The following is a 12,317-nucleotide window of genomic DNA, read 5'->3' on the forward strand; positions in this document are numbered from 1 at the left end:
TGAATTAGAAGAGTAAAACTAGGTACACAACCTCCAGAACAATAAATTCTATAGGTATACGACCTATAGAACTTGGTAATCAAGAGTTTTGTTTGCACAACTGCACATGTACTGCAATGGAGAATTTGTGTGCTACTCCGCAAGTAAAATATAAACCGCTTGGAAAAAGGCAGAAAAAGTTTTCTGCTTACGGCTGTAAGGATTGTCTAACTGATCTGCTCCCTCCACTTGTGCCTTTACACGTGCACTTTCCCTTCATTCAAACTAATACAGGACATTGGAGTAACAGTTTATTTTATTCCATGCATATAACAATATAACATATATAACATTCTGATAACAACATATATTTAGAACTAGACTAACCAGAAAATCATTTACTGATCCTGGGGATATATGTTAATTTGTATCTCTACTGGCAACCCCTCTCATTGTTTTTAATTCCTACAGGTATTTGCTTTTCATCCCTATTAATACAGCCCTCATATTTCTTTCGTATGACCAATTAGTTATATATTATGTGCCTGAAGCATACCAGAAATGCAAAATACTAGTAATAATAATAATTCTCATATTTTATTGATTCTCTTAACAAGATTATTAATTTTATACTGATAGAGCTGGGCAATGTTATTCTTCTACACGGACTACTGGAAAGACAGAATTTAATATGCACTGAATTATGATCCCGCTCCATTCACATTTATGTTTAAGGAATTAAATGTGGACTAAGTTTGCTTACAGCAGCTTTCTGTATTGTTGCTCTGATTTTACATTACACTGTTCCTTTTTACACTTGATGCTTTGCATACTTCAGCTGCATCTAGTTTGATTTTGGGGGGATATTTTTCTTAAGCATTTTTTCCTCCCGCTGACGAGAATTTACAAAACAAAGAAAATATTTCCTGAAGTAATTTTAAAATCAACTTACCCCTCATTCGTAAAATTTACAAATTAGCAAATGAATACAGCAGAGTTCTCCTAATTAAATGTTTATTACATTATAATTTGAAGTCAAAACTTAATCATAACTAGATATACATGAATTCACTAACTAAATTAAAGCATACAGATAACTACTTATCGACTCCATGCTGATGATACAGGATGTATTCAAATAACGATGATGGTAATGCCTTAAATTTGTATTTTTATGCTCTCATTTATGTACTATACAATAGGTTTTCTCTTGCAAATATTAAGAGGTACACAGGCCAATTTTCCACCTACACAGATACCTAATAAACTCTTTAATTCTCATGAAACAGATAGGGAAAAAACATTGCTATTTCCTAAAAATTACTAAAAACAGTCATTAATCAATCTCTCACCGCACTGAACAATCTTCACAAATTTTTCAAAGATTTTATGTCTGTACTATATTTACCTGTTCTTAAATTTGAATTTAGGAAGTGATCCAATATTTTGTGAAAATGGTAGCCCATTCTAGTAGCAATCTGAAAAAAAGTAATTAAGCTTGCTCTACTCCTCTTATTCAGCATTTGACCTATACAGGTCCCTCTGGAAATATATCAAATTTCCATTGAGGCTCAAAGTAACTTCTGAACTATTTCACCTTACGCTTTTAAAAAAAAAAAAACAAACAACTTTCATTCACCACAACTTCAATGATAAGAAGCTACTTTGTAACTGAAAACATCTGGAAATTCTTTGTCAACTGAACAGATGAGAAGATGAGGCTAAGTAGTCTGGGAAGGTATGCATCTACTACAGAGATGAAGAACCCTAACAGAAAGGGCTGTTTTCAAACATGAAAAAGGAGAACAACAACAATTAATTGCAGTGAAATCACGCAAATTAGCGATAAAGAATTCTCAATACAGAGGATTCCTATACTATAGCAAAGAATCAGAAAATGGGTTATGCTAAAAAGGTTTTCAAAAGAATGCAGTTTATTGCATAAAATACAGGTACAAATTCCTTGCTGAACTAAAATTAGGTCCTCAACCTACGCATATAGCGACGAACTTCAAACAAAAAGAAACATGACTGTATCTCCTAAAGTGTAATCACTTACTGCTGGTATTCATCACTTGAGCCATCTCTTTTCTACCACCTCCTTCACCACAAAGATATTAATACAAAATGTTCTTTAGTTGTCTAATTCGAGTAACATTCATAACAGAAAAATAAAACTGGAGAATATTGAAGGAAGTAAGGAAGGTGGGTTATACCAGTGAAAAGATTGCACTACAGTCCCATAATTACTTAACTTTCATTCCTTCATTGAATGAAAATTATACAGTGGTGGATCCAATAAATTGAACTTTATTATTGGATACCTGGTCCAACATATTTATGTTCTCCCTTGCTTAGGCCACTTACACTCTTCGCTATTATTTTTATTACACGTTTTAAGTGTATTACCTACATGAAATCCACCCACATCGGAGAAGGCTGGTTCACGGCTGTCTGTGACACCAAAGTCCTACACACACCAGTGGCTAAGGGGCTGCTCCGAACCTGGCTGGGGAGGGCAGCTCCCATCCAGCACACCACCAGCAAAGGGACTCCACACTGGCTGTGAGCAGCCAGCAGTGGAAGTCTGCAAATAGGCAACAAAGCCACCATCACACGGAGCCGGAGCATCCTTGGTGGTTGACATCTGGCTTTGAAGGGTCAATTTAGAACGTATGGTGCAGGGAAACCGCACAGCTACCAGGTTTGCTTAATATATGTAGGTTCCCCCATTTGCTTTTGCCTCTCCCACCCTTTGGTACTCTGCAGAACACTCAAGCTTTGTAAAGAAAGAACAGACTCCAACCTTCATCAGCAAAACTGGATCAAGTCTTTGTACCACTGAAATCATAAAATAAACATTTCGTAGCCAGACTGGCAATTGAAAATGGCAAGATGAAAAAGATTCCTGCCTGAAATGGAACTAAACAAAAGATTCCAGAGTTTGGTGGTGGGATGCTTCTGGGCTGTTTGTTGCTGTTTCACATTAGTCTCATGTAAAGGAGGGTATTCTTCCTTCAAATTCTATTCTAGCAGTAATCTTGATTTTAAGATCTTTAACTCCATTGATGAGAGGAAAAATTTTAAGCATAAGAAGAATACTAACCAAAGCCCAGAATCTGACCACCTGTCCTCCAAAGAACTAAATGGATATATGTGACAAGCAGTTAGCTTAAAGATTCCTCTAGCAATTAATATATAGGAAAAAGAACAAAAGAAAAAGAATAGATTACATTTACATTAATTTAGTTGGCGAGTTCTTGGTACACAAGCAAGGAGATCTCACCAAAGTTGCTAAATTTTAATTCTCAAGTCAAGTCATTAGAATCTTTTAATTGTGAAAGTGTTTGTTGTTATGTTGATAGGGTATCATCAGAAACAACTGTCTGAAACTGAAAATTCTTATACACAAATTTTATACAAACTTAAGGATCAGCGTATATGTTTGCTGGCTTCAGAATAACAACAGAGCTACTTCTATTTCCAAAGAAAAAATATCAAATTAGGATTCTCAAAATTTTTAACCTTTACTGGAAACAAGAAAACTAATGTTTTTGTTTGCACTGCTTCAGGCAAACAGTATTGCTCACACTTGACCACTTATCTTTTAAGTCCTTCAGTTTGGGGAAGCAAGGCCTCTCACGTGGCCTAAAGCCAGCCTGCATCAAGGACCTCTGTTACAAATAAAGTGGTTAAAAACAGATGGTTACAAAAGTCAAAATCCTGAAAAAAATAAAGAGCAGTTAACACTGCACAATTCATTAAGATTCTCATGATAAAGGAAGAAAACCACAGATGACCCATAGACCGAGATGCTGACGAATGATCTGCTCACGAACAGCGGGAAGCATGGAGAAGCCTGCTGCTCACACTCCCTGCACAGAGAGCAAAGCACTGCACACTGTGAGGTGGTGAGGTTTCGGCTGGCGAGAGTAGAAAAGTTAAGGAAAAAAAGAAAGGAGTCACTGTTGGAAGAGTCCCAGTGGTAAACAAAGTAAATCAGGATGCGAACGCTGCTGCTGCAATGCACAGTTTTCAGCGGGAGTAAACTTCTGAAGGGGAATGTGAAGGTGGCCCTCCCACTGGGCTAGCTAACTGCACCACGGCTTCAGCTATCTTTGTCACAAGCCACAAGGGGACACAACCCACAAAGTCAGGAGCCCGTGTCACACCAACTTAATAGCAAAAAGTAAGTGCAGAAGTTCAAAAAGTGAGACTTGTGTTTCTGACAGCAAAGTTAATAAAGAAAGCTTTGAATTTCCCCAGTTTTTTTCTGATGGTATGTTATACCTCCTGATCAGAAACAAGATTTCTCGTTCCTAGTCTTTGACTTTTCTTCTTTGAAGTTTTAAGGCAATTGTTTCTCCATTGTAAAGCGTTGAATAATAATTCAGAAGATTTTTGACTGTGCTGTATTTACCTATATTCTCTTGTCTGTAGCACAATCACAGGAGAACCCCAGCAAAAAGAAAATTATTAATAAAGAATAACATGTCCTCTGATATTTGTCTAATAACAATGAAAAATAAGTGTAACTCTAAACAACCCTGGTATTAAAAACCACTTACCTGCTTTTTACAAACGCAAGCTCAGGAGTTAATTTTAATACACTATACCTTAAGGTTTAAGTGAGATAGACCTCTGGTCACAGTGAAATAGACCTACAGTGATTTACTTCACCAGCTAAGGCATTTTCCACATACAAATAAATAAGGAATTCTCTCTCCCCAAGTATACAGGCTTGGTTAGGGCAGAATCAGAATGCAAAAGCTTCTGTCGCCAGTCCCTCTGGCCCAACCTTTAGGGCACTACCTGGCCCCCCTACTTCCTCCCTATTGCTTTTGCATCCCTTCCCTCATGACACTGGGGGGGTGCTCAGCTCCCCAGGGGTGCTCCTGCCTCCTTACCTAGCACTGGAAGGTAACAGCAGTAGCACACTGCAGGGACGCAAGGACACGAGCAGGAACCTCCACATTTGTTATTTGTTATTGTTTGAATAACAAACCGAAGGACTAGACATCAGACTCCGCATATGCCTTGTTAAACCGGGCTTATACTAGCTGTAACGCTCATACTGCTGTAAGACATCGGAACTCTTTAGCGGTCCCATTTAAACTGAGACACAGGTTTGGACTGTGGTATAGGTCAGGATGATTTTCTGTATGCTAAAATGATAAAGCAACAGCATTACACGTTCAGCATCCTGTCTCAGAGTTCGTACCTCCTGGAGAGACACGGTGCAGTTTACAACTCAGCTGCAAGTGCAATCTAGGACAGACTCACATACAAGCTTGTATGTTCAGTTACCTTCACAATCAATAGAGACAAAAGCGTGAAAGGATGCTTAGGCCTCCTCTGCCTGCAAACCTTCCTCGGTCTGATTTAAAGATGTATATTTATTGAAAGTATAAGCAAGAGCGTAGGTAACTAAGTGAAACTGACGTAAATCTCTCGAAAAACACTTGCGTCCATAGGCACACAGATGCATGCCTGTGTAATTAGCCGTGCTAAACAAACCGCCAGTTATAGGAATTAGATTTCTGAGCTCACAGCAGAAAGGGCCTATGCAACACCCACGGTGACCAGCAGCCACCCCGCACCTTCCTCACAGCCGCAGGCAGCTCCAGGCTGACCGCTGCTAGATAGCGACGCTGCAACACAAAGGTGGGAAGGCTGGGGGCAATGACTACTCCTGGGAAGGGCTAACTCTGTTACACAAGCCAGTGCCAGTCCAACTCTAAATTGGGCTGAAATCTGGCAGAGACGTTTTGTTGTTTGAGCAACAGGTTGCATCCAAGTTCATGGGATGCCTGTTAGGGCCATTATATAAATGTAATTCAGTAAAAAGCTGCACGCAGACATGGCCTTCACTCCTGAAGCACCATTCCACAAGTAGGCTGAGTGCCATGGAGCAACACAATATTAGGTACTGAGTAAAGAGTTGTTCAACACTTCCTAGAATTCTTTCTAGAAGAAATAACTACAACTAAAATGACCACCTTCTTTCACACTTAAAGTAGTACACTTGCCAGAGAAAATTTTTAAAGATGCTGACCATGACAACTGATCTTCTCCGTATCTCTCTTACAGTGCACCTATGATCTATGATCCACATGGAACAGAAGGTATGGCTGCTCTCTATTCATACTCTCACATTCATCATGAGTATATGTAAAATACTGTGACAGAGGTAAAGGTAGTGTTAAAAAGTATATTGGTTAGGCATCTTCTTGCCCCAGTTAGGCCAACAAAAAGACTAAAAAAAAAAAAAAAAAAGGCAGCTAGGTTTTCATTACCTCAATTCACGTAAGTGAAAATAACCACCTAAAAAGATGACCAGTTTCAACAGAAAATCATGTCTTTTACATTGAAATTTCAGTAGAGCAAAGCAAAAGTGAATCACTGAAACAATACTGTCTTCATTGTAAGAAATATTAAAAATATTAAATATCCTTTTTCAAAGAAATCTCATGATTCTGAATGTAATATGGGTGTGAACATCATTACTATAAAAAATATCATGGGGCAGATGTTGCAGAAGTTTCTTCAATGAAGACACACAAGAAGAGTAAACAGCTGCCAGAGGTAAACTAGAGGATTTCTGGGATTCGTCATGGTCCTGCTTTTCAATGATTCTAAGAAAAACTGACTTCTTCAGACCCTTTTGAATACTTTTGCCCAAGAGTCAACAGATACTATGCAAGTCAACTGTCTATTAAAAAAAAAAAAAAAAACAAAAAAACCACACCTCAGTTTGGTTATGGAATTACCGTTAACAGACTTAAAAAGTAGTTCTCTCTATAAATCTACCTTCTCAATACTCCCAATTCAACCAGCTTGTCTTGACTTTATTCTGCTGAACAGCTGAACTACTGAACACAGCATCACCGTTCTTATACTGTCATGGCCTGTCTTTCTGCCTCTCAAGCTGACAACATTCAGTGCTTAAGTAATTATCTTAGCATATTTGTAAAAATAATAGTTTATACACAGTCATCTGAAGTGACCTAGGCACATATTGAAACACTGGCATTTTACTATGACCATATACAGTTTTACCACTGAGGTGCTGAATAATTCCATTCCAGTATGATTACGCATTCAATTTGCTTGATTCTTTGATTTGTTTTTTAATCACCAACTTAAGCTTCTGTAATTTTTGTTGACATTGCACTTATTTTCTTGCTCTCACATATCTACACTAGAGCATAAGACCTTACTTCTAAACAAGACACTAAACAGGGTCATTAATTAGAAAACTAATTTAATAAACAAGTAGATACAAAAATGTTCCACAAGCATGAGCAGAGAAAAATCTTTGTATGCTGGCACTATTTAATTAACATAGAGAGTCTTGTTTTGTAATTCACAGCAATGCCTACCCAAGGCAAAAAAAACATCTATGTTTGGTCACTGACAGAGAATTTTAGTAGGTATGTAGGATAATACACATTGACTCAATACATTGAATTTCTTAGAAAATGAGCAGAACTTACAGAAAATGATGAGCCATCCTTTGAAACTGCAACTGGGTAAATTCCATCTCCTAGACGTACAGAGAGCTCCCAGCTACTTTGCTTTGATTTAGCAATAGGAATTCTAAAAAAGAAACAGACGGAAGAAGAATTTTTAACAGAGATTTCATGCTTCTCCCATTTTAACCAGAAGCACTTGCCTCATAGGATGGTCATGAAGGATATAAAATATCATTAATCTATAGACACAGTTGGAGAGCATACTTGAAAAAAAAATACTAAATACCTTTTTCTGTCAAATGGCATATAAGGAGAAAATACACTCTACTTTCTTTCTAGATTGCCTTGACGCACTGGGTATGCTGATAAAGTTATAGGAGGCTCTTGAATACAGCCAGCGCTTGCTGCAGAATTAGCTCAAACAGGATGAAAAGCAGTTGAGAAAGTGGGTTGGCAGGAGAATAGCAACTGTGATAGCTGGAGCATTCTTTTTAAGGGCAAAATATAATCACTATTCCTTTCATCTCATTCTCAGTAAACCTTCATTAAAGGCCAATTACAGACAAAAGACTCAGCCAAACAAGTAATACAAGTAATTTTATACTTAATATACATTTTAGAGTATCTCATCTACAGAGCCCTTCAAGCAAACTGAAAAAATAATGATGTATCATCACAGCCCACATGCAGGATTCCTATTCCTGCAGCATTCTGTGGCTGCACCAGTTACCAGGTAATACAAGAAACCTGAATCTTTTCAACTTTAGCTTAAAGAAGCACACCTGACAGCAAAAGAATGAGACCTGAGTCTTCATTCTTGGAAATTCAGCGTGAAACAAGTGATTTTCAGCTATTTTATTTAAATATATATTCGGTTTCAGTTTCCTCATCCTAACTTCTCAAGTCTCTTCCACTTTCTTGTAACAACTGGTGTCCAAAGGTATGTTACAACTTTTCTGATATGTGGTTGTCATATATTAGTATCAGCAAACACCACATAGCCTAAAGAGAAGGTACGAAGGTGGAGTTTACACTCCATTAAAACAAAGACACATTATTTTGGTATAGCTTTTCTTCCACGCTGACTCTTACACATGTTTAGATTCTCTGTAAGAAATCTAGAGAGATAGTAACTTCATCACCTTTAGGTCTCCTCTGAAGGATAATTTCTGCTATGATGTTCATCTATTGTACATTATAGAGCTTACTACGCCATGTTACTGCAGCCTTCAGAGTCTTAAAACTTGGAAACACATCTTTTTGTGTTATGCCACATGCATCCTCCTGAGGATTCAGGTGCCCAGTGAACCACATGTCCCCAAAGGGAGTGCTCAGGTTCCCTGTGGAATCAACAGGGAGAAGCACCTGCGAGGCCTCCAGAGGCCACAGGAGGAGAAACGATCTGCCTGAGCCAAGGATAACACACTGACTTGCTAAGGATTTTGACAATTATTTTAAGAGATTGGGTTTTTAGACACCTGAAATCTAAGCAAGTACAAGTGCAGGTACCTAGTTAGGCAAGGAGTTTCCAAAAATTGTGCCTTGCAACGTGCCTGCAAAGAGGAAATGGAAACACTAAACATATTAGCTAGACAAATAGATGCATAGTTATCATTAGTTACTTCTGGATCCACACCAAGTAAGGCCTACACCAGATTTCACCAAACATCTTAGCTCACCTCTAACTATCACTACCCATAAAGTTCATGAAAACAGATATTGAAAATAACCTGTTCCCATACTAACAATGCCGAGTGTTACCTTTCGCATTTAATATACCGTGACAAGTGTCAAAACAACAAATCTGAGGAAATATCTATGTCTTATTGGGTGCAATGACATTTCTCACCACCTCATCTTGAAATTCCTGTATGTGACCAAAACGTTTAGACTGGCTGATAGGAAACACGGCAGACACGGGAGTTCCTGAAGAAGAGGAACAGGAATTTCCTGCACAGGTAGCAGGCAGCAAGCTGAGCGATGTTTTCATTGCACTTCCTGGTATCAGAGCCCCAGTAAGGAGGAATGTAGCAGGGTTTTGGCAGGGCCTGGCTAAATTCTCCACGGCACTCCCCTGCAGCAGCCAAGAGGATTTAGTGGTTTATAGCAACTTCATATTTCTTGTATAAGAGGTAAGACCTCATCCCAAATGTAGCTTAGGAGATCGCTTCACTGGTGGCATGAGATTCCTTACAACCTTGCTGGCACGGCCCTGCTTCATACTGCATTTGACTGGAAGTGACCTCATGAATCTGGCTGCTGGCCATCAAAGGAAAGACAGTCTTGTTCTCCAGCAGGGATTATTTTTGTTCGGTCCTGTCTTGCTGAGCTTTGTCAAGTGTATCTCCAAACAGGATGCATGCCTCTTGAAAGGCATGACTATGATCACTGCTTCGCCTGGGTTTCAAACAGCCACACAGGCATATAATTCCTCTCTCTACAACACTGGTGGTCAGGAGGGCAAGGTCCAGAGCTGCATCTAATACCAAGCACGCGGCAAGTTGTACTTCCCTCCTGGAATTGCTAGATCCATTTGCACAGGGACATTTTTCAGCTTTGCTAATCAAGCGCCTGTGACTTTGTAACTGTAACCTACAGCTACACCGGCCAAGACAGATACTTACATTAGCTCATAATTATCCTACTTTTTCTTCATTAAATCAAATTCCTTTCAAATAAATTATCTTGTAGTAGACTCCATTTTGATGGGATTCAGAGGGTGGGTGGGTTTTTTTTCATATTAGTAAGGATCACAAAGTCCAAAACTAAGGATCAAAGTCCAAGTTCCTTGGATATGAAAGGAAGTTGCTCAAGTCTGTGAACTACTTTAGAAACACGGAAGTTTCTATCAGGCTAAGAAAGGGGCTTTTTGGTGGGTTTTTTTGTTGTTGTTTTGTGGGTTGTTTTTTTTTTAATGTCTGAGAAGTCCCAGTGCATGGGAAATAATCTCTTTGTTCTTGGCCAAGCTTGCTTCCTTAGCTGAGAACTCTTCTAAGTCCTCCAAAGGGAAAACATCTGGACTTCTGAATGTATTTTCCATGAGTTCATGGAAAACTCCCCAAACTTCTGGCTATTTTCAAAAATGTGTAGCTTTTAAAATTCTACATACTTGGCTGAAATCTGACATATTCTATTTACAGAAAAAAAAACTGAAAGAAAAAATAATGTCATTTTTACCATCATAAAAGACACAAAAACTTAAGGCACTTCCCCTCCAACCCTAGATTCAGAATCCACGTAATATGTCTTTCATAGGGTTCAACACTCCTTCCCTTTCTTCTCCCAGTTTTAGCAAATGACATATCATCAAAAAAAATACTTTCTTTACCTATAAAGATCACCGACTGCAGGAAGAAACTCAAGTTTAGCAGCAAGATGAGTGCCAGGTGAATGGGAATCAGGGCCACAGAGAGCTGTGCGCTGTTGTCCCTTGCCAGCAGTATTGCACACAAAGAGGAGAGAGCAAAGGCAGCACCGCAGCCACAATGACGGAAGGCGGGTGGAGAAGGGTGTTATGAACTCCCTCCATACAGAAATGGGTAGTTCTGAACCTCTCTACTCCATACTGCCTTCTAAAAGGACGTATCACGAGCAATCAGGGCACAGGTGAAGAGTATGGTCATGGCCTGGCTCTAAGTCATCAAGGCATTACTCTAAAGCATCAAAGTTATAAAAACATGTAAATGGTGCAAGAAGAGAAACAGCAGTGTTTGCCTGCTTAGTTATTTATTCATTTTCAACCTCTTTTGCTGTTTTTTCAACTACAAATGATGTCATGGTCTCATAATTTATTTCATACATTGCACAGTGTATTATGTCCTTTTCACCCCCAACTGCCGTGATAGAGAGAGAGGGAGATACTGTATAATAATGCAGCAATTACAGCCCCTGCTTTCTTTGCAAGTTTTCAGTGAGGAAAGCAGACAATTGCTAAAAATTTTAGATCAACACACACTTACTGTGCTCATGGAAAACATAGCTAGTTAAACTATTATCTACTCTAGTCAAAAACAAGTAAAGAAAGAAAACAGACATTCACAAAAGCAAGTCAAGTAATAACTCTGCCCCAGCCCGTCCATTTTGATTGTCATCAACCAATCAGATAGAAGGAACTCAATAAAACTACCATTTTCTGCAGTTTGTGGCAAATAAACTCCCCTCTCCCGATTACTGTTGATGATGTAATGAGCTATGATAAATGTCACCAGCTCCTAAAGGGTCAGGAAATTGAGTATAGATTTTTTTTACTTCCAATTCAAAATGTGAGTTCTAACACTGGGGGAAAAAACTTACAAATTCTCTTTACTTCTGATATATTTGCTGCATAATACTTTACGTAAACACAAATGCTGAACTATCATAACAAATTCTCCCGTTATGAAAGATTACAAGCATTTGAAAACCACATTATATGACACTCTGTAAAGCTGTTTTTCAATTGTGCAATTACCTATTCAGCAGTTAAATAAAAGTGAAATATTGACTTAAAACAATGTTAATGGTCAAAGAATCATTAAGAAATCCTTCATCATAACTTTCACAGCTGGTGGCCTGTAAAATGATCAAGAATAATGTGCTGGATTCTGTAGCCACCAAGGTCAGTTTCTGCATACAAATCTTTGCAGGGGGAGAAAAAAAAGACCTTCAGAAAGTGGGCCATTCATCTGAACCAAGTTCAGAGAATTTCCAGCACTGTGAAAAGATATGTTATGCAAGCACATAGATGTATTCAGTGGGGGTAGACTGAACCAGCTACATGGAGACTACAAAGGAGCCCTCCCATGGCTCATGAATAAGTCGAGGAAATGATCAGAAAAAAATGGAGAGATGTTTAGACAGATGGCCCACTTAAAATGCCTGGGA

At 38.6% G+C, this 12,317-nt stretch overlaps 1 protein-coding gene across 5 annotated transcripts in view; it reads right to left on the minus strand.

Moving 5' to 3' along the window:
* Positions 1 to 12,317, minus strand: part of PCCA (propionyl-CoA carboxylase subunit alpha) — a 300,001-nt gene that overhangs the window by 105,703 nt on the left and 181,981 nt on the right. For all 5 annotated transcript variants that reach the window (XM_069802387.1, XM_069802389.1, XM_069802391.1 and 2 more), the window contains one exon: positions 7,476 to 7,578. In XM_069802387.1, coding sequence (XP_069658488.1) covers positions 7,476 to 7,578 — 103 coding nt within the window. The remainder of the gene's footprint in view (positions 1 to 7,475; positions 7,579 to 12,317) is intronic.

This window comes from Haliaeetus albicilla, chromosome 15 (assembly GCF_947461875.1).
Source record: "Haliaeetus albicilla chromosome 15, bHalAlb1.1, whole genome shotgun sequence".
In the NCBI taxonomy this organism is placed as follows: domain Eukaryota; kingdom Metazoa; phylum Chordata; class Aves; order Accipitriformes; family Accipitridae; genus Haliaeetus; species Haliaeetus albicilla.